The 26951-nt window shown below is 32.6% G+C and overlaps 1 protein-coding gene across 1 annotated transcript in view; it reads right to left on the reverse strand.

The window, feature by feature from the left end:
• IPO11 (importin 11) overlaps positions 1–26951 on the reverse strand; it is a 201433-nt gene that overhangs the window by 37058 nt on the left and 137424 nt on the right. The window contains exon 27 of the mRNA XM_074282418.1: positions 13944–14065. Coding sequence (XP_074138519.1) covers positions 13944–14065 — 122 coding nt within the window. The remainder of the gene's footprint in view (positions 1–13943; positions 14066–26951) is intronic.

Raw genomic sequence — 26951 nt, forward strand, 5'->3', positions numbered from 1 at the left:
TGCTTTTTTTTTTTTTTTTAAATGATGTGCTCCTCATTAGACAGTCAGAAAGAGATAAGAACTGTCTTTTAGAAAGTTGGAGCAGCTAAATGGTGCAGTGGATAGAGCACCAGCCCTGAAGTCAGGAGGACCTGAGTTCAAATCTGGCCTTAGACACTTAACACTTCCTAGTGTATGACCCTGGGCAAGTCACTTACCCCTAATTGCCTCAGCAAAAAAACAAACAAAAGAAAGATGGAAATAGGGGGCTCCCTCAGCTTGGAGCTGGAAGACTTGGGTTTAATATGGCTAGCAAATGTTTCACCTTTATATACCTTAACCCACTAGAGAGGAAATGCCAAACTACTCCAGTATCCAAGGAAAACCCCATGGACAGAACTAGCATGGCATGGTCCATGGGTTCATGAGAAGTCAGGACATAACTGAACAATCAAACCACAATCAGCACTTATCATGGGTTTATGAGAAGTCAGGACATAACTGAACAATGAAACCACAATCAGCACTTATCACAGTTTCTAGTGCATAGTAGGCCCATAATAAATGTTTAATGAACTGGATTTTGTGAGGAATATCAAGGAACTAGATCAGAGTTTATGAGGATGAAAAAACTCTAAGAAGACTGGGGGGGGGGGGAAGAGAAGGGGAGCAAGAGCCAAGTATAAATACCCAAAAAGAATGCCATAGATAGGATTTTACATCTGATAATGGAGGTGACAAGAAGCCTCTCAGGAATTTATAAAATAGAGGGGTGGGGTGGCATGGTAAGAGTGCCACTTTAGGAAGATTGCTCTGACAGCTGAATAGAAGATGGCCTAGAAAAGGGCTTCTTAAAAAATTTTCCATTAGTGACCATTTTCACTTGAGAAATTATTACATGACCCCCCAAATATAGGTATTTGAAATATGTATACAAATAAAACATTTGCTGATAATAAATTATAATTCTGGCACTCCCCACATTCAGTTACATGATACCAAATGTATCATACTCAACCCACATTTTAGAAACTTTGGCCTAAAATAGAAACATGAGTAGGATAATTTAATTGTCCAGTACAAGGTGATGAGAGTCCATTATTAAGAATATATGAGAAAGTTAAGAAAAAAATGACAAAATTTGGTCACAAAACAGACAGGAAATTAAAATGAGGAGTCAAGTAGTGAGTAATTACCTAAGTAATGAGCCTTAGAAACTGGAAGAATGGTGATACTCTTGAAAATTAAGAGGGAAGTCAGGAAGAAAAATTAGTTTTTGAAGAAAAGATATCACCGTACTTTGGACATGCTAAGGTTTTGTGTCTACAGAGCATCCAATTTGACAGAGGCAGATTTGAGATTGGGGGTCACAGAAAGATTAGGGCTAGATAAAGAGATTCCCATAGAGGTGATAATTAAATCCATGGGAGCTGATGAGATCACCAAGTACAGAAAGAGAAAAGAGGAGAACCCAGGGCAGAGTTCAATGTTTCTTTGTACTTATGTCCCTAATGTCATAGTGCCTAAAACATAGAAGATATTTAATAAATATTTATTACTTGACTGATTGTTTTCTGAATCCAGCTCAATTGTCTCTTTTTAAGGTCTCTAACATATATGGACTGATAGATTTATCTGCTTTAATATTCTGGTGTGATCTGGTGCTGTCACAATGATACAGATGGCAATCATCCACACCTATTTATCCTATGTAAGTCTTGCTCACATTCACAGAGGTCTCAGCGAATGCTCAACAAGGTATAGATGAATAATACAGGATCAGTTTTACCTACCCCATCACTTTTACCAAGGGAGTTGCACAACTTCTTTTCACTTTGTATTACCCTGAAAAACATTTTTGATACCATTTCTTTTAAGTAATGATAAAATATTTTAATCTATTTATGCCTTTTGTCCCTCTAAATTAAGGTGCTTCTGGGTGAATGACTACTAAAATTCTTTTAAAAATTAAGGTCTTACATGAGTTATAATTATATATCATCTTTATAAATATGCATATCAAGTATCCCTGATAAGAGTTTAATATACAAGATATAGAAACTATATATATATATATATATATATATATATATATATATATATAATAGCCATTCCTCAATAGATAAGGTAAAGAATATGGACAAATAGTTCTCAGAAGAAGAATTGCAAATTATACACAACCACATCGGAAAAATGTTCCAAATGACTAATAAGAAAAAAGAGAATAAAAACATAGTAAGGTTTCATTTTAAACCTTGCAAATTGGCAAAAACATCCAAAAAAACCTACTTTTAATGTTGGAGGGGAAATGGATAGTCACACTAATACACTCTTGGTAGAGTTGTGAAATGGGTTAATTATTTTAGAAAGCAAACTGAAAATATGTAAAATAAAGTGTCTATAGCCTTTGAACCAGAGACTCCATTAATGAATACTTATACTTTAATGAAGCTACTAATTATCTTATCATAAAAAATATTTATAAAAATCTTCAAGCAAGTTGTTTATATTTAGCAGCAATTTTGAGAGATCTTTAATACCAAAAAATCTTTCATGTAATCTTACATATAGTTCCCTTAAAAATGATTTTATTATATTTTGTAGTGTCAAATGATTACAAACTAAATTTGAAATGACAGATTTCAAGTGGTCATTTTAGGGAACAATGTGAAGAAATGTATATAGTTATATTCGCTTCAGATTAGAAAACTTTATTCACCCTCAAAAAAGATTAATAAAAGGAAAATTTTTAACTGAATTTAATTTGAGAAAAGATAACTAAAATTTGTTATAGATAACAAACAATAAGAAGTGGTGGGGGGTTTTTTTATATTTGAATAGAGATATTTCAAAAAAAAAACCCAGACCTACACCTAATACCTAGGCCTCAAAATACCAATTTCCCAATCAATCTATTCCTGTACCTTTTTCCCATGAGCACACACCTACCTCATTAGAAATCTCACCCAAGTTATGGATCTATACCAGTAATATTTTTATCTTCTTTATCTTCTGAGGTACTGTATATATGAAGAACTTAATAAATATATGTTGAATGAATGAATTAATCATTCTGTCCTCTATTAATTTCCCTTCACATTTCTTATAAATTGGTACCTTTAACAGCTCTGTCCCAAAGCACAGATTGTAGTCAACTTTGTGCTATATGTAATCACTCAATTATATTTCAGTCCAGAACTGTAACTGACATCACATGGCAATAATGGAATTTCAAAATGCCAAGTCAAAAAAGAAAAAAAGAATTAACATCCCTGATGAGTATAATAGGACTTTGATACCTTGCTCAATGATTAAATACTATAGTATAGAAAGTGGCAAGACAGGAAAGAAATGCAGAAATCCTGGTGTTATAACCTAGTTCTGTTTGTCTTTAACAAACTCTGATTAAGAAAAAACTTACTATTTATTTATTCAAAAGCCACTGAGTACCTCTATGTGCAATATATTACGATAAATGCTCAGGGAGACACAAAAATTAATAAAACAAGGAGCTCACAATTTGATTATGTGAATGAAAAGCAAAACTGAAAGAAAGAAGAATGGACTAAAGCCTCTGATTTCCCTTAGCATTAGGAGAAAAACTTTGGAGCTTACTGGTCATACAAGTATATTTCTCCTATTTCTCATTCAAATCCCACATAAAACTAAATTACTACATATATAAAATCTATCTATCTACCTACTAATTTACACACTGATTTTTCAGATATCTGGAACCAATATGATAGTCTTCTGAAAGTTATATTTTATAAGTATCCATCAATTTGCATAATAAATTTGAGAGTCTCGAATACCAGGACTGGCAAGGTTCCTCCCAAATCTTCATCTATAGGAAATTTGGATTTGGAAGACTGTTTCCCTATATATTTTTCTCTTTCTCTCTTTTTCCTGGAATTACTACTTGAACCAAATAGGAAAACATCTTGTCAAACTTGTTATTAGCTATTTAAGTAATCAGCTGATTTCATGATTATCATCACCCTGGGATATGCTAAAAGTAATCATTTCCCTTTGATCTTCAATATCACTAATCTTAAGAGATTATAGAACAAGTAGATTGTCTCTTTTGATTACATTTCTAAGATTTATTTTTTTTTGGAAAAGAATTATCATTAGCTAAATACCTCAAGAAAGTAACTAATCTTAAAGCTGGTTACCCTGTAAGCAAGTTTTGGCCATCTAATCCTTTAGGAACAACATTTTCATAAAAATTATATATCTGGGGGCCACTAGGTGACAGAGTGGTTAGAGCACCAGCCCTGAAGTCAGGAGAATCTGAGTTCAAATCTCTCCTCAGTCACTTCCTAGCTGTGTGACCCTGAGCAAGTTACTTACCCCAATTTCTTCAGCAAAATATATACATCTGCTCAAAAATCCTGAGGGAAAACCAAACTCATGTATCTTTTTTCATAAAGGTTAGCTCACTATACATCCAAGTTGCAAGTACACAGAATATTTTATACAAATTACCTTATTTAATTCCCACCCTAATATCTAATTATTATAAGTATTATTGCACCCATTTTAGCAGATTAGGAAATGGATTAAGTTATTTGTTCAGGATCACACAGCTAGAGTCTGAGGCAAGATTTGAACTCAACTCTTCTAATTCCAATTATAACATCCTATTTCCTATGCCACAATGCCCCCTCAGCATTGAGATAATATGATATAGTAAAGTACAAGGCCAGAATCAGGAAAATGTGAAGTCAAATCCTATCATTGACATTACTTACTGTGTTACCATGAACAAATCAAGAATTTTGTTTCTAAATAGTTTTATTTTAAATGATTGCATCCAGTGAGTCAATTCATCCAAGCTATTTGGCAGTACATTATGCAAACTGGAGGTAACATGTATAGTGGGACTGACTGAATGTAAGTGTCTAGATGAGAATTAAAGTCCTGACTCCACTATTTAATAAGTTAAAATACAATCATTGCAAATCTTCCTCTTCTACAACACAGGGATAATAACATTCGAAATGTTTTCTAATAAGGTGGAAGTAAGGATCAGATGAGAGAATTTTATTTCTGTATATCTATATAAATAATTTATGCTACTAATATTACAAATAATTTATTAGGAAGAATAGTAATACTGACAGATATTTAAGTTTAAAAGATTTGCAAAGCACTTTACAATTATTATTTCATTTGATCCTTACAATACTGTAAAGAGGGTAGTATTATTATCCCAAAGACTTCCAAAGGATACTTTTCTTAAAGTAAGTCAGTCTATAAGGATAATAACAATTATAAGAACAGTCACAACATTTGTATAATATGTAAGTTTGACAAAGATTAAGAACCCTCTGTGGTTAAAAAAAAAAAAAAAGAAGAGAAGAGAAGAGAGAAGAGATATAATACTCACAGTGCCAAAAAAAAAAAAAAATATATATATATGCTTAATAGTAGAGATGAAGTTATTCTAATAGTACAGATGAAGAAACTAAGGTTAAGAGCAATTATTTAACATAGCTTTTTAAGATCTTAAAGACTCCAAGTCCAATGACCTTCCTAAACAAAAGGTATATTAGTTGCTACCAGCAGCTCTAAAATATATTTAGTATAGCCTTACTTTATACAAGCTATAGAGATGCAACATTTTGTTGTCTCAACAATTTATTTTTCTTATGTCTTTTCAGGTGTGTTTTTTTTTAAATTTTAGATATTATTGACTTTACTACCTACTTTTAAAAAATACACACATACATAGATACATATACATGTGCTTTATGTTCTCTCTATGTATATAATTTATATAGGTTTTTTCTGTCAAAAAATAATCCTTTGTTTTTTTTTACTTAACTGCCCCAAATTTCAGAAATCAAATTCAGTGTCTACTTGCAGTAATGAACTTATCTCAAGTACCTAGATCATCAACTACAAAAGATGACATATATTCTATATTTATCCTCTTTAGTTTTATAAGTTATCCTTTTGATCTAGCTGATAGGAATGACATAAAAGTACAATGAACAATGCTTAAAAGGGTTTTCTAAATGAAATTGTGCCACTACCCACATTAATAATGAAACGCGTTATAAAGAAAAACAATTGTCTTGAAGCATCTCCTCTAGTCTCACTTAAACCACTTCATTGAAAACATAAAGGCAGGATTGTAGGAATGCATGGTGGTAGGTTAAGTAATAATGAAAATGAGGAAGCTGGAGAAAACATGAAACAAAGAAGCTGAGATATGTCCAAGATTCCTCCCTAAAGATATAACTAAATCAAGTTGATTTTGCTCCACACAGTCCACATGGATTGTCTTTTCAACACAGATGATGAATAAATATAGCCTAAGGTAGGACAGGCAGATGAATGGGCAATTGGTCAAATCTGTGCAACTATACATGTGCATATTTATGAATACAGAAGCAATCCATTCCCAATCAATTAGTAATGTGATAAGAAATAACTATATTACTATCATACCATGGGGAAGTAATATGCATTTATATAGTTCCTTAAAGTTTGCAAAATGACTGACAATTATCTTATTTTTTTCCTTGTAATAATCTTGGGAAGTGGGTGCTATTAATTATCCTTATTTTATAGATAAGGAAACTGAGGAAGAGTTTAAGTGATTTTTCTAGGTACGAAAGCAAAGCATATGAAGTAAAATTAGAATTCTAGTTTTCCTAAATTTAGGTCTCTTCCTTTAATCTATGCATGGATCACCTTGCATGTCAATCCTAGAGATAAATAAGCTTCTGAAAAGGAATCCATTTTTGGGAATCCATGCAATATCACCAAACAATCAACCAATCAATTATATTATATATACTATCTATTAGTAATTGGTTTGGGCACATAAACACAAAAATTAAACAGATCTTTTGAGTTCTTTTCTTCAAAGGGTCTGAACAGCCAGCTGCCATAAAAGTCCATCTCTTTAATACTATACTATTCTAATATTGTTGATATAACTATAAATCATGAAAAATTGTGATACTGGAAAAAGTCAAATTACAAATAACACAAAAAGCAATAGAAAGATACATTGCTGATAGAAATAAACTTCAGAGTATGACTAACAAATGCATTCAAAGAGTAGCACAAAAGACATAAACCACAGAAACAATGAAGAAATGGAGTATGAAGTAGACAGATCACATCCTAAGAAAGTGAAACAATAGACAGTGTTAACTTGAGTTATGAAATATGAAAAAAACATCAGATGATCTCTAGGGAAGGAAAGAATTACATAGTATGGGAAATTATATATATAGGCTGTCATGTCATCTGTACTACTGCAAGAATTCTAGCAATGAAATTGCAAGGATCCATCAATGTATCAAAGTAAATTTACAAAATGTATGTTAAATCTTTTATTATCCGAATGTCCACTATACTTGTTTTATTTTATTTATGGTTAAGGTTCACATTTATTTAGTTTTATTCTAAAAGAAACATATGTATATATTAAAGTATACTCGTACATTAATTTTAGCTAGATACAAATGTAAAATTTTATTGAACAGCATAAATAAGGAAAATTGTTCATGACACATGGTCTTGTGTAAAAAGGAAAAAAGATTTTAAAAAATGATAGCATTACCAAGGTACTCATGACCACACTTAGAAGTAATTAAAGATAAAGCAAAACAATGCAAAAATGAAATTCTTTAACTTGTTCCTATTCAAAATATGTAGTCATCATTACAGAATAGGCCCCAGTAATAATAATAATCATAAGTTTGAGCCAGAATTTTAGAAGAGGAAATTGATGTTAAATGGAAAACTGGGATAGCACATTAACCAAGAAAGCACTGAGGGAAAAAACACTCAATTACTGCTTAACTATACTGAGCCAAGAAAAAGAGGAAACTGGCATGGAAAGCTAGAGAAGCACCATATTAAAAAAAAAAAAAAGGTTTGATTATGAAAACTGCTCTTAGACTCCATTTCCAACATACTATGATGATGATATCCAGATTTCTAATTACTTTCAGAGTAAATTGTGGCTCTAATCAACAAGACACATGAGAAAAATTAAAAATAAATAAAATGGTTATCACTTCTAATGAATCTATTTAACTAGGGCAGCTTGATGATGCAGTGGATAGACTACCAGCCCTGGAATCAGGAGGACATGTGTTCAAATCTGGTCTCAGACGTTTACTATTTACTACTAGCTATGTGATGCCGGGCAAGTCGCTTGACCCCAATTACCTTTCCAAAAAAACAAAACAAAACAGAAAAGACACAAAAAAGCAAAAACAACAACAAAAATCTGTTTAGCTTCTTAACTAATTTTAAATAATTCCTAGAATTCTAATATTAAATCTTTCTTAAGTATTACAAAATTAAAGATATTTTAACAGGGAGAAACTGATTTAACTTTGTGTCTTGTATTTAAAACACTTTAAATATCTTTTAACATTATCTAAAATATTCTATGAGACTTTTAATATAGATATGTATAAACATTGCTCTATGTATATGTGTACATAGATATAGGTATATGTAAATAGGTCTATGGATGGCTATAAATGCATATCTATATATGTGGCGGAGGATGTATATGTATTTATTAAATATATATCTGCTTAACTACAGCCTGCTTGGGAGAGGAAAGAGGGATGGAAGGGGGGAAAAAATGAAGTTAAAAAATGCCCAGCAGAGAACAAAAGAATAACTTACAAGGAAGCAAAGAAAAGATGGATGCTCATAAATATAAATTCTTCTAAATTCTTTCTTGAACTGTAAATTTACTGTTATATATTTTTAATTCTCCCTGATTTCTGCTGGTTCTGTTTTATTTTATTTTCCTTTTCCGTCTTCCTTTTTTCTATTTTTTTTTCAAATAAACAGAAAATTAAAAAAAAAAAAAAAAACCCTACTTACAATGGCATAACTCGACAAAAACTAGAAGGTAAAAATGAGAGTTTTATCCAGTTCTCACAAAGCTATCTGCTTGAAATCTTAGTTTTTACATTTTCACTAGTTAAGGGAATCATTAACTTCTTTGTGTATGGCTCTAGTAGGAAATAATGCAACAAAGTTCAGACTTTCAAGAGTTGATACAACCCTTCTTGATCTGCTAGCTGTCTGCTCAAGGACATACAAATAAATTTGCCAGAATATTTAAATACATAAATAATATACACATTTGCCAGGATATTTAAATTTTAACAAAATAAAATTTTAATTAATAGCTGAATTTAACAAAATAAACAAATAACAAAGGTCTGGCTTTTAGAACAAGAACTTTAAAAGCATATAAATTGCCTTAATACATTTAATTTTCTTCCCAGTGGCTTAACTATAATTATTTTTAGTTAAGCCTTTTTGCTCCAAAGGAAACTATCATTTACATTTATATCAAAAATCCCTTTCACAAGTTTATCTATAACTCTGATTTGGGCTTTTTTAGGCTTAAAACTCCCTCAGATCCCCCCCCCCAACCCCCAGTAAAAACAAAACAATCCTCTTAACCAGTCTCATAGTCTCTCAATTACTGAAACAATAATGGGAGCAGGATAAGGAAAAAAATGCAATATGGAATTGTAGTTAGAATTAGGAGGGTAGAATTAGATGGCCTCAGAAGCCTCTTTCAGTTCTAAACTTGTGATCTTTTAATTTTACTTTCTGCTTTAAGTTTAATCTTATGTAAAATCAGTTGGGGATGGCAGAGGATAGGAAAGGGGACTGCATTTTATGACCTCTAAGGCCTCTTCTAGCTCTCTATGAATACCTATGAAACTTAGTAAATATGTTTCTCCAAATAAAAAGATGTACATTAAATTTCCTCTTGCTATAGATTTTCCTGCAAATATATTCTATAGGTGACCTCTTCCAACTATAGCTAGTGAATAGAAAATGTCATAAACTTAATATGTCTAAAATAACTTTTTTCTATCCCCCTGAAGATATTGTTCTTTCCAAAGTCCTTCTAACTATTCTTCCAATCATCCAAATTCAAAACTTAGCAGTCTCCCTTAATTCTTTATTCTCATTTATGTCTCAAAATCAATGAGATATAAAATCTTGTCAACAACTCCTTTCACATCGCTCCTCTCAGTCAGTATAGTTCAAGCATTTATCACTTTTGATTTGGAGTATCAAATTTGGAGTAGCAATGTCCACCAATTAAGGGTATAACCCTTATGCCTGTCACACAGCTATAAGAATGATATTCTTAAAAGGTAGGTCAAACCATGTTATTTCCTGATTCAAGAAACTTCAGTGACTTCTCAATGCCTTTCAAATAAAACAAACTCCTTCATCTGCTCTTTAAAGTACAATAGGATCTTATGACAATTTGTCTATTTAGGCTAATTATACAAGTTATATTATACAAGCCAATGCCACCTAATTTCTATTCTCACATACAACTAATCAACAAACATTTAAGTATGGACTACACATCAGATAGTGTACTAAGGAAAAAAGAAAAAGCCATTCTTTGTCCTCAAGGTGCTTACATTCTATTGAAGATCACATATTGTAAATAAGAATATACATGATAAAGAAAAGATGGAAGGCAATCTACAGGGAATGAAATTAACAAGTCAGGAGATCATGAAAGGGCTCCTACAGATGATACTTGACATGAGTATTAAAATCAGAGAATCTGAAAGTTAAAAATTAGAAGAAAATATATTCAAGATGTGGCGAACAGCCAGTGCAAATGAGATGAAATGTTTCTTGTAAAGAATAACATGTAGGTAAATATGACAAGACTACAGTATGTAAAGGAAGAGAATTAAAACACACCCACAAAACCAACAACAACAACAAAAAACTGGAAAGGCAGAAATTGGTTAGGTTAGGAAAAGCATCAATGCATTTGCTTATTTAAAAACTTAAATGCAAAATAGAAAAAGAAAAAAAAAACTGTTTCATGTGTACACAAAAAAAAGGAGAGGATTCAAAATATGAAATAAATTGCCATTTCAAGAAAGCCTATATAATGAATACTATAGGGTATCCACAACTATCCATCTTTTCTTTGCTTCCTTATAGTTTTCTTTTGTTCTCTGATATGTACTTTTTACTTTATTGCTTTTCCTCCTTTCCCCTATACCCTTATGTCCCCCAAACAGGATAAAGTTAAAGCATAGATATCATTATATACATCAATACACACACATTTATAATCATATTCATAAATATATATATATATATATATAAATATATAAACACACATTTATAAACATCCTTCTTAGGTGCATATCTTTCCATATTTTTTCTAAATCCACCAACTCATCATTTTCTATAACACAGCAATATTTTAAATTTATACTATTCTAGTTGTTTGTCTGAGAACACTGATTACTGTTCCTGTTTTTTTTCTAATAAATTTTACTTCTGATATTATTTTGTGTGAATTTCATCTATCCCTACCAATTCCTTCACTTTACTTCTATCTGCAACCTTGCTTTGCTTGACCTACCCACGTCTCAAGATCACTCCATTAAACTTTAAACTTTAAAGCATTAAATGTTAAATTAATGCCTTTATATCTGATCCTGAAGGTAATTTATTAAATAGAGGAGTGATATGATCAGAGATACATTTTTTAAAAATCACCTTGGTGCTAAGTAGAGGACTGACTAGAGTGAGGAGACACTTGAGACAGGGAAATCATTTAGAAGATTTTCACAACAATTCTGAAAAAAAGGAATGGGAGTCTAAATATAAATAGTGGCTATATAGATATATATAGTAGACATAAAGGCAAAGATACAACAGATGTTAAAAAAATAAGATACCAGACTTCCCTCCTCTGTGCCCTTGTACAGGATGTTCTTCCATACTTAGAATGTTTTCCATCTTTCCAATTCTTGGAACCCAGAGTACCTCCCTTCAAGGTTCTACTCAAGCACTACCGACTTCAAGATACCTGCTCATTCAATTGGTAGTGTCATGCCCTCAACCACTGCATTATTTATTATATGTAATATTTTTACACTTTATGAAACTACTTGTAATGTGTGTATATGTACGCATATATGCACATGTATGTACACATACACCGATGAAAAGGTATCACTTGCATTTAAGCATGTTAAACTGACCCAGTAAGACTAGAAGTTCCATGAAAAAAGAAAGTGTCCCACTACTGTGTTTGTATCACCTGTATTTAATATAGTGACAGATATATGCTAGATGCTTAATTCTTATTATGACCTAAGTTATTTAGCTAATGTTGTAGGCATTAATATACTTAGATATATTTTCTCTTGGGAACAGATTATCTAATATTGAATTTCAGTAATAATGACAAATATCTTTACACTTCCCTTGTGATGTTTAAGTAGTGATAGAAAAGTCTGAAATACATTTTCCTATCTTCATTATGCTTTAAAAATGTGGGATGAGGAGGGAGATAAAAACCTTATGTATATTTCCATAAAAAATTAGATTGAATAGAAGAGAAAATGAGATAGTAAAATGAAAGGATGTTTGGGGGAAGTGATGAAAGATAGAAGGTTTTACAACAAAAGCTAAAAATTGGACGAGTCTCTTAAAAAATACAAGATCATCACAAAGTGGCAATACTATACATGCATGTATATCTTTTTGAATTAAATTCATGTCACTATCTACACTTTTTCTACGGTAAAAAGTTATTAAGAAAAGTCAAAAATGCTTATAGTCTTTTTATTTAAAAATCATCTACATAAACTAAGTTTTATTTCAATTGTTATAGACACTGATGGGTTAACAGATCTCTGATCTAAACTAAACAGAAGGCTAGTCATTCTAGTAAATAGTAATCCAGGTCTTTTTTTTGCCAGCATTGCAATCAATTATGTCATCAATAGGTAGTTGCAGCTATCATATTGCTGTAATGAAAGTCGAATACCCCAATAAAGTATTTACATTTGTAAGAATTTCATCTCTAAGTCATTATTTTCTCACTAGATTTTATATATATATATATATATATATATATAAACTGCTACAACTCTGATATTTCATTTCTAAAAGAAATAAAAAACAATCATTTTCATATGGAGTGTTTTGAATGTGTGAATGTGTCATTAGAAAATTAACATTTTGTAAACAGAAGCATTTACTATTAATTTTTACCACCATCAAGAAAGGTATCCATTCATAACATAAATATCAGAATATAAAAAACACTGAAAGAAATGTTTTTCTCACAGCATTGGACTTAGAAGGCTTTTGCAAAGTACCTTACAGTAGAAAGACCAATTTTTTCTCATTACAAAACCCAATTTTACTGTTCATTTTCTATAATATAAAACTAATATCCTAAGCAGGAAGAAAATTATGACATCAAAAAATCAAGAAACAGAAATTTTTAAAAATGGAAATTAAATGTCTTCCTGGTCGATTCATTCTGTTACTGTGAATGTTGAAAATAAAAACTTTAAAGATGCTAAAAATAATTTGATGACCTAAATTGCCATGAAAAAAAAATTATATGCATTAACTGAAAGGATTTGGGAATCTGAAAAGCAAATTTTGAGTTTCTCTATGGATAATCCTAAACAACAAGATAAATACAAAGTATTAATACTTTAAATTTATCTGACAAAAAAAATTAATATTTACTGAGTATGAAGAATTAACATTAAAAAAATAAATATACTGAGAGAGTCTACAATGAAGCCTGATACAGTGATGAAAAATTAAAGTATACAGGAATAAAAACAAAATTTATTAATATTATCAAAAGAACAGGTTTTTCTATTGAAATTTTGTTGTGTAATGATAAACTGACTTCCAAATAGGTAGGTAGTTCCAATAAATAAAAGTTTTGGCTGTAGGACTAATAACCTGTTGTCACATTTTAACAAATTAAAAAGAAAAAGTATCTGATTGATACAGATAATATAAAATTATCTGACATCCTCGCAATATGGACACACTGACAAAGAAACTAATATATTAAAACATAGTGCTACATTCTTAAGTTAACAGAAATTTTCTTCCAAGAAAAAACTGTAACCACTCACCCATTATCAGATGGCAAAAGTGAAAGTAATGCCAAAGCAGAAAGTTTTCTTCTTTCTGGTTGGGTAATACTGTCCATGCGATCAACCCACATTTCAATCATATTACCCAGAAGTTGGTCCATCTACAAAATTAAAAAAAAGAGGAAGCTCAAGATATTTCAATTTCATTGAGACTAGATATTATTAACACCTAAAATCAATCAATAAATCAATCAACTAACATCTGTTAAGTATGTCCTATGTGCCAGGAACTGTGCTAAGTGGTGGGAATACAACTATAAAGAATGAAACAATTCCTAAGTACAAAAAGCTTACTTTCTAACAGGAGATAATATGTACATGAAAAACATTTTTTAAAAAGTATAAATCATATAAGGTAATAAAAATAAAGATTGTTTGAATTGCAGGGCACTAGTAGAGATAATCAGGAGAGGCTTCATAGAAAACATGGGCCAGAATTTGTGTTAAAGGAAGAAAGTAAAATAACATGAGGTAAAGGGGGGGACAGAGTATACTCTAGACACTGGAGATGAGACAATACAGACAAAAGGAGAGAGGAAGAGAAAGAAAAAGAGGGGAAGGGAGAGGAAGGAAAACTGTTACAGGAATGGAGAGAGAAGGATATGTGTGTAAGGAATGAGTATAGGAAAAGGAGTAATATCTAATGAGGCTGAAAAGATAGTTGGAGGGAAGTTGTAAAAAGTTTTAAAAGGTAACAGCAGTTTATATTTTATCCTAGAAGCAATAGGAAGAAATTGGCAATTGTTTGAGTAGGGGAGCTGACATGGTCAGATCCACATTTAAGGAAAATCACTTTAGTATCAGCAAGGAGGATGGAATGAAATGAGGATGAAGTTGAAGGAGAGAAAGCAATTACTGCACTAATCTAAGTAAAAAGTAATGAGGAAACAGGGTGATAGATGTTAAAAGGGTGCTGTGAAGATAAAAATGATTTTGTGAAGGTAGAAAGATAGCTATTTAATAAAAGAATGAATTCATGGGCTGAGGGAAAATGAATAATCTAGAATAAGATTACAAATCTGAGAGAATGAAAGAAAAGCAATCCCTCTAAAATACAGGTCTTTTGAAGGAGGGAAGGAGTGGGACAGATGGCAGAGATGAAAATGACTCAAGATAATAATTTTTGTTCTGGACATACTGTTATGTATGTAGCAGTATGTATGTAAGACATGTAGTTTTACACATCCAAAGGAAGTCAGTAATGCAAGACACAATTCAGGGGAATGAAAGATACATTTATAAATTGGATCATCATTGGCATATAGATAATATAAAGTTTAACCCTCTTAGAGAGTTAATAAACTTATCAAGAGAGAGTATGGAGTGAGAAGAGGACCCAGGGGGCAGCTAGGTGGCGCAGTGGATAGAGCACCAGCCTTGAATTCAGGAGGACCCGAGTTCAAATGTGATCTCAGACACTTAACACGTCCTAGCTGTGTGACCCTGGGCAAGTCACTTAACCCCAGTCTCAGAAAAAGAAAAAAAGAGAGAGAGAGAGAGAGAGAGAGAGAGAGAGAGAGAGAGAGAGAGAGAGAGAGAAGGGGACCCAGAACAGAACTTTGGGAACCTCTAAAATAGAGAGCATCATAAAATTAGAAGCCTATAAAGGAACTTGAGAAGAAATGATTAATTAGACAACTAGAAGGAAAACCAGAGAAGAGAGGATATATATAGAAGAGGGTGATCAATAGTGTCAAGTGCAGCAGCTAAGTGAAAAAAGGATCAAGCCATGAGAATTGTCCATTAAAAAAAAAATCATTGATCTAGATGGTGGGTAAAAGCAGGGACTGGCACAAGCTCGCCCCCAAACCCTTCCAAATACCTTTAAATAATGACTCTAAACAAATTTTAGAGCATTGGTACTCACAAAAAGAGAGATTGTGAATCACTTTTCCAGCTAAAGACACAACTTAGAAGATAAGCAGAAAACGTTTGTTGCACCAGGATAGGAGTGAAATTCAGTACTGGAATAGGCTGTGCCAGAAATGTCCTGGCTCCACCAAACTAGGGCAAGTCCTTTGGAACCCTCTGAATCAGTGACAATGGTGGTGGTTTCACACACCAAAGAGGACTGGGAAGGTTGGCAGGAAAGATAGTCTACTAGGGTGAGAGGGCCTTGGGAGTCATTGAATCAGCAGCAGTGGGGGCAGCTACTTCTGCAGCTAGCTCTCAGCCAACAGATAGTATGGGAACAACTAATCAGAAGGAAGTCTTTTTGCTAGCACTGAGGCTCACATTTCCAAGAAGAAGAGTAGTACTAATATACTAGACATTAAAGCCACAGTGGAGAAAGGACCTTCCTTGGAATTCCAGTGCAGAAAAGATCACAGACCAGAGCACAGGCCAGGTAGCTATAAACAGGCTTCTCCCTGGAAGAACTGAAATCTTACAGGTCCCTAAAAATATCTCTGAAAACAGCTGCACAAAATATCTTAAGTTTGGGACATTGCATCCTTCATCTGGAAACAAAAAATCTTAATTTTAACAAAGAGTCAAAAGTCAAATAATAGGCTGGGAAAATGAGCAGACAACAGAAAAATATTCTGACCAGAAAAAATTACTATGGTAAAAAGGAAGAGCAAAATACATACCGGAAGAAGAGAAAAAAGTCAAAGCTCCTACATCCAAAGCCCTCAAGAAAAATAAGAATTGATCTCAGGCCATGGAAGAGTTCAAAAGGGATTCTGAAAATCAAATAAGAGAAGTACCAAAAAACCCAAACCAAACCAAAACAAACAAACAACAACAACAACAACAACAACAACAACAACAAAAAAAAAAAAAAAAAAAAAAAAAAAAACACTGGGAAGAGAAATGAGATGCAAAAGGAAGTGCAAAAAGTCAATAAGGAGAATGCCTTAAAAAGCAAAATTAGCCAAATGGAAAAAATGTAGAAAAGCTCACTAAGGGAATTAATTCCTTAAAAATTAGAACTGAGGAAATGGAAGCTAAATGATTTTATAAGAAATCCAGAAACAACAAAACAAAACCAAAAGAATTGAAAAAAGTAGAAAAAAAAATGTGAAATATCTCACTGGAAAAACAAGTGATCAGGAAAGATAATCCAGTACAGATAATTCTTAAATTATTGGACAATCTAAAAGGCATGAACAAAACGAGATCTTAGACATAATCTTTTATGAAATTACACGGAAAACTATCTTGATATCCTAGAAGCAGGTTAAAACAGAAATTAAAAGAACCTGCCAATCACTTCCTGAAAGACATCCCAAGATGAAAACTCCCAGAAATATATTATAGCCAAATCCCAGAATTCCCATGGCAAGGAGAAAATATTGCAATCATCTATAAAGAAAAAATTCAAGTGTGGTAGAACCAGAGTTGAGATAACACAAGATTCTATATTAAAGGACTTAGAATATGATATTCTAGAAAACAAAGGAACTAGGATTATAACCAAAAATCACCTATCCAACAAAAAAGTATAATATTCATGGGGGAAAATGGACATTCAATTAAATAGATGACTTTCAAGCACTTGTGATGAATTTTTTAAAAAACATAACTGAGTAGAAAATTTAATTTTCAAATATAGATGAAACTTAAGGTAGTCATCAGGAAAAACGAAATCATAAGGTACTTAACAAGGTTAATCTGTTTATATACCTACAGAGGAGGATGATTCTTGTAACTTTCTCATTAGTATAGCAGTAAGGACAATTAGAATATATACAGACAGAGGGCACAGATGAGAGATGAATATCAAGGAATAATATCTTTTAAAAAATAAGATTAAGGGGTGAGAGGAATGTACTGGGAAAAAAGAGAAAGAAAAAGATGGAATGGAGTAAATTATCTGCCATAAAAAAGACAAGAAAAAGCTTTTACAGTGAGGGAACAGAAGGGCTTACTTACTCTTATAAGAACTGGCTCAAAAAGGGAATAACATACACACACAATTGGGTATAAAAATCTATCTTACCTTAGAGGAAAGTAGGAGGAAGGAGATACCAGAAGTGGGGAAGGTGATAGAAGGAAGGGCATATTGGATGAGGGAGTAGTCAAAACAAAATACTTTTGATGAGGAGGGACAGGATGAAAGGAGAGAGAGAAGAGAATGGGAGAAAACATAGTTAGCAATAGTAATTGTGAAAAGAATTTTGAAGCAAGTTTCTCTAAAAAAAAGTCTCATTTCTCAAATACATAATTAACTGATTCAAATTTATTTAAAAAAAAATAATGGCTATTCCTCAACTGATAAATGACCAAAAGATATGAACAGTTTTCAGATGAAATAATCAAGCTTTTTATAACCATATAAAAGCATACTCTAAAACTCACTATTTATTGAAGAAATAGAAATTAAAACAATTCTGAGGTACCACCTCAAACCTATTAGATTGGCTAACAGAATAGAAAAGGAAAATGACAATTGTTGGAGGCAATGTAGGAAAAATAAGATATTAATACACTATTTGTGGAATTATGAATTAATTCATCCATTCTATCTATAGAGCAATTTGAAACTACGCCAAAACAAATTCTAAAACCAAGCATACCTTTTGATCTAACCTGCTAAGCATGTATCCCACAAGAGAGAAGAAAGAAGGAAAGGAAGGGAGGAAGGGAAGAAAGGAAAAAGAGAGGGAGGGAGAAAGGAGGAAAGGAGGAAGAAAGGGAGAGAAGAAGACAGAAGGGAGAAGGGAAGGGAAGGAGGGAGGGAAGAAGAAAGGGAGAGAGAGAGATAAGAAGGGAAGGTGAAAAAAAGAAGAAAGAAATCATTGATTTGTTCTCAAATGTTCAAAAGCCAGAATATAAAAGGTGAGAAGTTAAAGAAGAAGAGATAGCAAATCCTGAGAGCTTTTTCTGGAACTTTGGCTGAGAAGGAGACATGAGATATCAACAGTATGGTAATATATCTTTTAAGAATGGGGAAGATATCAGAGTAAATTTGAAGGCAATAGAGAAGGAACTAGTAAATAGGGATAGGAGAAGAGAATATACAGGTTGCAATCTTGTGAAGAGAAAAGGGGGGTGAAGTGGGAACAAAAAAACATATGGAGAGATTAGGTAAAAATCACTTTATTGTGATGGGAAAGGAGGATAGAGTTGGGGAAGTTAGCAAGGGGTTCCAAGATGAAAAGAAAAACGATATATTTAGTCAACAGCTTCAATTTATTTGTTACATAAGAGGTGAGAGGATTTAGTCCAAGGAAGACATAAGAGGCTTGAAGAAAGAAGAAAGGTTTGGAATACCTTCAGTGGAGAACAAGACCAGATATAAATTATTTTGCAATGAAAGGATTGCCTTCTATGGTGAGGGTGTAGCTGAAATTTGCTAACGTGAAATTAAAACTTATGAGATCATCTAAAAGGCTATAAAAAGGATAAATGCTACCTTTTCCTTCCCACTTTCACAATCAAGCTTCCTGAAAAAGTAGTCTATACGCAATGTACTTAAAATGTTTTTACCACACTCAATCCTCAAAACCCCTGGTATCTGACCTTCCCATTCTCAGCATTGCATTCCATTCAATTCCATTGAAAATGTCACTCCACTGTAAAAATGAATTATAGAAGATTTATATACTCTGTCAAGTCAATGAAGCAAGATAATTCCAAAAGACCAATGATGAAAAATGCCATCCACCTCCAGAAAGAGAATTGATGAACTATGAATGTAAATTGAAATATACCTCTCAGCTCCTATGTCCAGCACTGGCTAAAGCCTGCAGAGGAATAACAAGGCAGGAATTCTAGACATAAGGAGGGCCAATCTTTGATTATTCTGTACTTGCAGAGCTTCCCAATTGACTTGAGAGTGGCTGAGTACTTCCAACCAATAACCAGATCACAGGAGTATTATCCAAATTAGATGAGGAACTTTTATAACTCAGGGCAGTGATCAGACATTTTTATGGATTAGACTTCTTTGTGAAATTTGCAATTCCCCAGCCTGAGCTATCACTGAGATTCTGGAATAATATATCAATCAAACCCCCAAAAGAAAGCAGGATACAAGACATATAAGGTCAAAAGCCCAGTCATAGAATGGCACAAAACCAGTGCTCAAGACATAGATTTAAAATGGAATAAATATTGTACATGTGTAATTAAGAACATGATTCATTAAACAATGTATAAAAATTTCCCTCTAAAAAACAAAAAGGTAGATGAGATCTCTTTGGAAGGTAAACATTTATTTATTGCACTATTAAAGCATTAAGAAGAAAATATAAATGTCCCTAACTCTCAGAAGTTATTCTACTATATATATATCCCAACCTGAAGGATCTACTACAGCATCATTACAAATGGAGATAAAAGGAAGTCATTTCTTTTCAGAATTCCTTGATATGAAATCTTCTGGTAGCAATAAGACAGAAATTCTACTGCAACAAAAGGAGAACATCAAACAATTAACTCATTAAGCAGCTACTCTGTATTAAGCAACTGTTTTAGGTGCAAGGGATAGAAGAACAAAGGATGAAACTAACCTATTTAAATCTCTTTCTATTATGGGGGAGATAAGTATATCTGTGTGTGTATATACATGTATGCATACATATATGTGTATATAAGTAAGCATGTATCAATATAAATTTTATATGCGTTCTGCAAATTTTCATATAAACATGTATGCCTCAGACATGGGGCTATGTAATTTGCCCAGGGTCTCATAATAGCCATTGAGGCCAGTATGAACACAGATGGTGTTTGAATTGTTATCTCAAAAGATCAACTCTATAAAGCAGAGGTGAGCAGAAGGAACATTTCAGGCAAAAGGGAGTCAGAGTCAGAGAAAAGACTTAAGAGATGGAAAGACAATGTCCCAACAGAGAAAGAAAAAAGGTTAGTTTTGATGTCTAGAGTGTGGGAAGAGGAGTAAATGTTTAATGAGGCTGGGAAGGTAGGCTGAGGCCAGACTGTATAAGTTTTTAGAAGCTAAACACAAGAGTTTGCATTTTATACTGGAGGTAATAGGAAATCAAGGGAATCTGATAACTAGGAGAGTCAATAGATCTGAGCATAAGAAAATTTACTGTAGTAGAAATATAGAATGGACTGGAGTAGTAAGAAACCTGAGGAAGAGAGATCAATCACCTAGGCTGGAGATGATCAGGAATTAAACTAAGGTAGTGAATGTATAAGAAAAGAGGAGTCAGATGAGTTATTGTAAAGTTAAGAACAGTAAGATTTATTAATTAATTGACTGAGTTGAAAGTATGTGAAAAATTTAAAAACAAGGACAAAATAATGACAAATACTATAAGAGCTTCAAAAGCAATATGGAATTTTGGAAGAAAGGAGGGAAAAATAATCAGTTTACATATGAGGCTATTTGTCACACAGAGTTTAAAATGGCAGAACATGCAAAAGTGGAGGAGTAAGCAAGAACTTTTGAGATAAAAATCTATCCTCCTAAAGTGCATACTTTTTCGTTTTGTTTTTTTTCAATTTAAAATCTAGAGAAAGTCTTGTTAATATTGCAAAGTATTATTAGTCAATAAACTATTAACTAGCTATGACATCTAACAGAAAGTCCATAGGTAGGAAAACAAGTAACATGTCAATTCTCTACTATTCACCTAAAAAAGCTGTTATTCTCCTGTCTTAAGAAACTATATGAAACAGTGATTTAACCAATTTTTCCCTCTTACATCAAAAATTAATTTGGGCTTGCATGATAGAACTCTTTTAAATTGTGATAAATTATAAATTGATGAAGACTGAAATGAGAAGGGGGAAAAAAAACTTGATGCAATAATAGCCAGTTTATAAAAACTTTGAAAACTGTTAAAGAGTCTGATCAATATAATAATCATTCATAATTCAAGAGTTTTGATGATGACATATTCTAGTTACCTCCTAGCAGAGAGGTGATAGCTTCAGGTTAAGAATGAGACTCATTTTCTGAACAGAGGCAATGAGGGAATTTGTTTTTCCTGTTTTCCCCCAAGGGGAATGAGAGGGAGGAGGAAGAACAAGTAGATTTCTGTTAATTTTTTTTAAATTAAATTTTTAAAAGCATCCTATTTACTCCTCTGTGACAAAGAGAACCTACTTACCCTCACTGGACTCTCTTCTGTTATATGAGAGGCAAGGTACCCTTTCTGGCCCTTTCTGATTCAAAGCTATGATATAAAAATAAAATCCTAAATGATTTGTAAGATTGATAGAAGAAATTATAATCATTGCTCTAGTAAGAGGTGAGGGGAAAAACCCTTTAAAAAAAAACTGGAAACATTTCCTCCAAGGAGCCTGGGTAGGACCTTGGTGCTACTGTGAGAAAACCTTAGTTCAAAACTGATTTCTGATGCTTACTACAAGTGAGACCTTTGGTCACCCTTCTTATCCTTGGCCTTCACTATCCTCATATATAAAATGAGTGATTTGGACTAAATGGCCTCTTAGGTCCCTTCCAGGTCAATTTATACATGTGATCCTAAAAAAAAAAAAAAACACCCATTAGCAATCTATAAAAATTTTTCTGATGATTTTACTTTCCTGAATAATATATGAACTATAATGAACTTTCCAATTTTTAATTTCCATTAAGAATTGCAAATGACCTCACACGTTTAATCTCTTACAATTAAGCTCTTCTCAATATTGCCATTGATCCTGGAAAATCAGGGAATTAGTCTATAAGGTGACAATCATTTAATTTAATCAAACTAGCTTATACATGCACATTATTAGGGAAATTATAAGTTTAGAAAAAAACAGAACAATGACACTAAATATGGGTAATTCATCAAAGCCAATAAAATTTTAAATGACTGCCATTATTTTAAAAGAACAAAAAATAAAAAATAATAAAAATGATTAACAGTTTTCAACAATGCCTTGCCCACAGTTCAGTCTATGAAATAAGGTTTGAAAAAATATAATAGAGCACCTCTTTCTCCTCTTAGGAGATGTTTACTAACATTCGTATATAACTTTATACCAAAATACAGGGATGATTGACAACAAAGCCAAATAATACTATTTTGTTAATAGTATAATAAACATATTTGAAACAAAGTCGAGTGAAAAGAAGTTGAATCAATTACCCAAGGTGTAAATTAATCAATAATGACCTGAACTACTGTTTATAATGTTATTCTAAGGCCCAATTAATATCAGGGGATAAATGTAACAATAATTATCTAATTTTGTCATGTATTCTTAGAGTTGATATACTTAAAATTTTAGGAAATACCCAAATAATATTATTATATTACAAATAATTAAAAATTACAAAAAGGAGATAAAATAAATTATCAGAAATTAAGACTTTTTTTTCAATATCCAAAAAAGTGTTTGTAATATTAAAGAAATATGGGAATCTTAAGATTCATATATGCCTTCCCTCTAAGTCCAATTTTGGCACAGTCTGAATCTGATAAATGTTTTAAACATATGAAAAATTTACTTAAATAGGATCTTTAATTTAAAGGATCTATTAATAATTAATTAATTAATAAGGCAGATTTTAAAGCAACTTCAAAACAACCTCAATTCAATTAAAAATTCAGTGCTCTCATATGGCACTGATTTCTAAAAATACTTAGTATTCAACATTTCTTACTGTGTATTTCTCAATTAAATATCAAAAATTCCAAGAATATTTATATTATTACTTTCAACAATACATCTTCATAAGATATCAATCAAACTTTCAAATTTTTAAAAGGAATTAGGCTATGCAGACAATAGTCTGACAAAAAAAAAAATTCTACTAACAAGAATACAGAAACAGGATGAACTTCAATTCTCTGCAATGTCCACTGGACTCTTAACTGATTAATTTATGTGCTTACATTCCTGTCAGGTAAGTGATTCAAGTATTACTGTCACCCCCATTTTAAAAATGGAAAAACTGGGGCCCAAAGAGATTCATTGTCATGATGCTAATAATTGAGGGAGCCAAGAATTAAAATCTGAAACCAAGGCCAGTATTCTTTCCCATAAGAAGATCTTATCCCATGAAATGTTCAAAATAAATGCAAAAATTAGATAGAATACAAATTTAGAAGCATTTTAGTAATTTAAAACTTGTGGGGAAAGAGGACTTTTCTTTTTGCAAAGAGGAACTATCACTTTTATAGAGAGAGCAGGAAGATAATACAACTAACATTTCAGCAGGTGGACTTTAGGACTTTTATTTACATAATACTTAAGCATGTGATACCTTATGACGTTACTTTAAAACAGTGCATATACATTTATTAAGGATCTACCAAGTGCCAGGTATGGCACCAAGCAACAGGAAACATACATGACAACATGAAACTATACACACATGCATACACATATATATGTTACTTTGCTTATTATACTAACAAATAAATACACATTCGGTTTTCCAGTAAAATCATAAGTTCAATTGGGATAGAAATTGCATTATCCACATTAAGAATCCAATCCAAAGAATGTCATACACTACAAAGCAAATACAAATGCAACTTTGTTTAAATGATATTATTCATTTTACTCAAGATTCAGTGTGAAACATTATGCTTTATATTGTTTTTTCAGTTACTTTTCACTGATACATACATATATATACATATACATATAATATGTACAGAAAGTATCTATATATGAACTATGAATATCTATATGTGTGTGAGTGAGTGTTATTTTTGGTGTGTGTATGTGTGTATACACACACACACACATACACACACATATATATACCAAGTATGATTTTAACATACTCAGTTTTCAATTTTTTTGTTGTTGCAGTATTAAAAACAGATCTCTGGCATTTTAATTTTTATTTTGGAAGTTTACTGCCTAGAAAACTTATTTTCAGTGAAAAATACAATGATTTTTACTTCTCTCAGAGTCAATGGAAAAACTGAAACCTTCAGATAAATTTATCTGGATCAAATGCATTATTACATTAAGGAAGAGTAGGATGTTGGCATCCTACACCTTGTCTTATCCTCAATAATCTGAAATTATCAAATGCTTTGGAATGATCAAAGCATAACCAAATACCAAGTCATGGGTTTGATATTTTATGGGAAAAAATTATACATTTTTTGCAATAAAGATATTTCTTTGCTATTTTAAAAAATGCTTAAGAAAAACTAGTTGCTACTTATATTTTATACTGTTATTTTAAAATATGTAAAAATAAAAATAGTATAATAACAGAACCAATCACCAAACACATTAATAAAACACAAAAATAAAACAGTTGTTGCTATCATGGAGCTCACATTCTTTCAGGAGAAACAAGGAGTACATAAATAGGGCATAGGAACAGAGTTTAAACATGGAATTTCATTACTAAAGAGAATTCTCAAGTGAAGAAACATTACCTAGTGGTGTTCACTAGCACCACCTCTGGTTAAAGCATGGAAATGCATGGGACTAGAGCAAAATCACAAGTTAAATATATGTCAAAAGAAGAATGGAACCAAGATCTTTCTGGTTCTGAGACTGGCTATCTACCAACCCTTCCCACCAACACACATACCTGCAAACATGGATATACACACTCTAAATACAAAACATTTATAAGGACAGGCATCAGATACTACCTGAAGGAAAACTGGAATTTGTAAGAGGCAAAGGTGTATAGAAAGTAGATTCCGGGTATGGGGAAAGGTAGAATAATGTAAATTTGTGAAGTAGAGTGGAATGTGTATGTTTGTGTATGTGTATGTGTGAAATCCACAAAAGACTAATCACAATAAATTTATTAAAGCAGTATAATCACTTGCAGATAATGTAAAAATAGACTAAAAGCAACTTTAAGATAATGGCACAATATGTAAGACCTCAGATAAACAGAAAAAAAAAAAAAAAAAAAAAAAAAAACCTCACTCTTAAGTAAAAGAGTTTTTAAAAACACTTAAGGATTTTGAGAGGGGCAGAGCCAAGTTGGCACAGTACAGGCAGTTACTTGTCCAACCTCTCTCCCAAATCACTCCAGATTATTTTATATAATGACTCAAGCATCAGAACGCCCAGACAGAACAGAACATTTTCCAGCTGAAGGCAACTTATAAGATCAGCAGAAAAGATCTGTGACACCAGAGTGGAGTTCAGCATGCAATCCCAATGCAGGACACAACAAGACAGCCCCAGCCCCAAAGAGGATTTGGAAGGTCAGCAGAAAAGGCCTGTGGAACCTGAGCCCAGAGCACAATCCCAGCACAGGCTGTGCCAGCACAGTCCCTATCCCAGCCCCAACCCTGCTCCAGCCCCATCCTGGACCCCAGCTTCAGCACAGTGCTGGAGACTTCTGCACCGCTTAGCCCAGAGACACCAGGGAGGTCTTGGAAGGCCAGCAAAAAGGGTCTGTGGCATCAGGGTAGGAGTCCAGTGTGCACTCCCAGGGCTGGTCCCACTCCATGTCAACCAAGCAAGACTCTGTTGCTTTAGCTAAGAGCTAGTGGGGCAGGGACACTCCTAACTGCTCCCGGGCAGAAAAAAAGGGGCTTGTGGTCAGGTCCCTAGAAGGATCTCTGAAAGCTTTACAAAATCCCTGGAACTTGGGACAGAGTGCACCCTCCATCCTGGAAACAGAGCCCTGCTTTAAGAAAGAGTTAAAAGCCAAGTAATAGTCTAGGAAAATGAGTTTTCTGACTACTGAAAGTTATTATGGGACAAAGAAGATCAAAACACACACTCAGGAGATAATAAAAAAGTCAAAGCTCCTATAGCCAAAGCCTCCAAGAAAAATAAATTGAGCTCAGGCCAGGTAAGATCTCAAAAGGGATTTTGAAAATAAAGTAAGAAACAAAGGAAAAATTAGGCAAAGAATTGAAAGAGATGCAAAAAATGGAAATACAAAAAGCAAATGAGAAGAAAGCCTTAAAAAGCAAAATTGGCCAATTGGGAAAGGAAATACAAAAAACTCACTGAGGAAAATAATTATTTTAAAAAATAGAATTGAGGGGCAACTAGGTGATGCAATGGACAGAGCACCAGCTCTGAAGTCAGGAGGACTTCAGTTCAAATTGGGCCTCAAACACTAAACACTTCCTAGCTGTGTGACCATGGGCAAGTCATTTAACC

This window comes from Sminthopsis crassicaudata, chromosome 1 (assembly GCF_048593235.1).
Source record: "Sminthopsis crassicaudata isolate SCR6 chromosome 1, ASM4859323v1, whole genome shotgun sequence".
Classification (NCBI taxonomy): domain Eukaryota; kingdom Metazoa; phylum Chordata; class Mammalia; order Dasyuromorphia; family Dasyuridae; genus Sminthopsis; species Sminthopsis crassicaudata.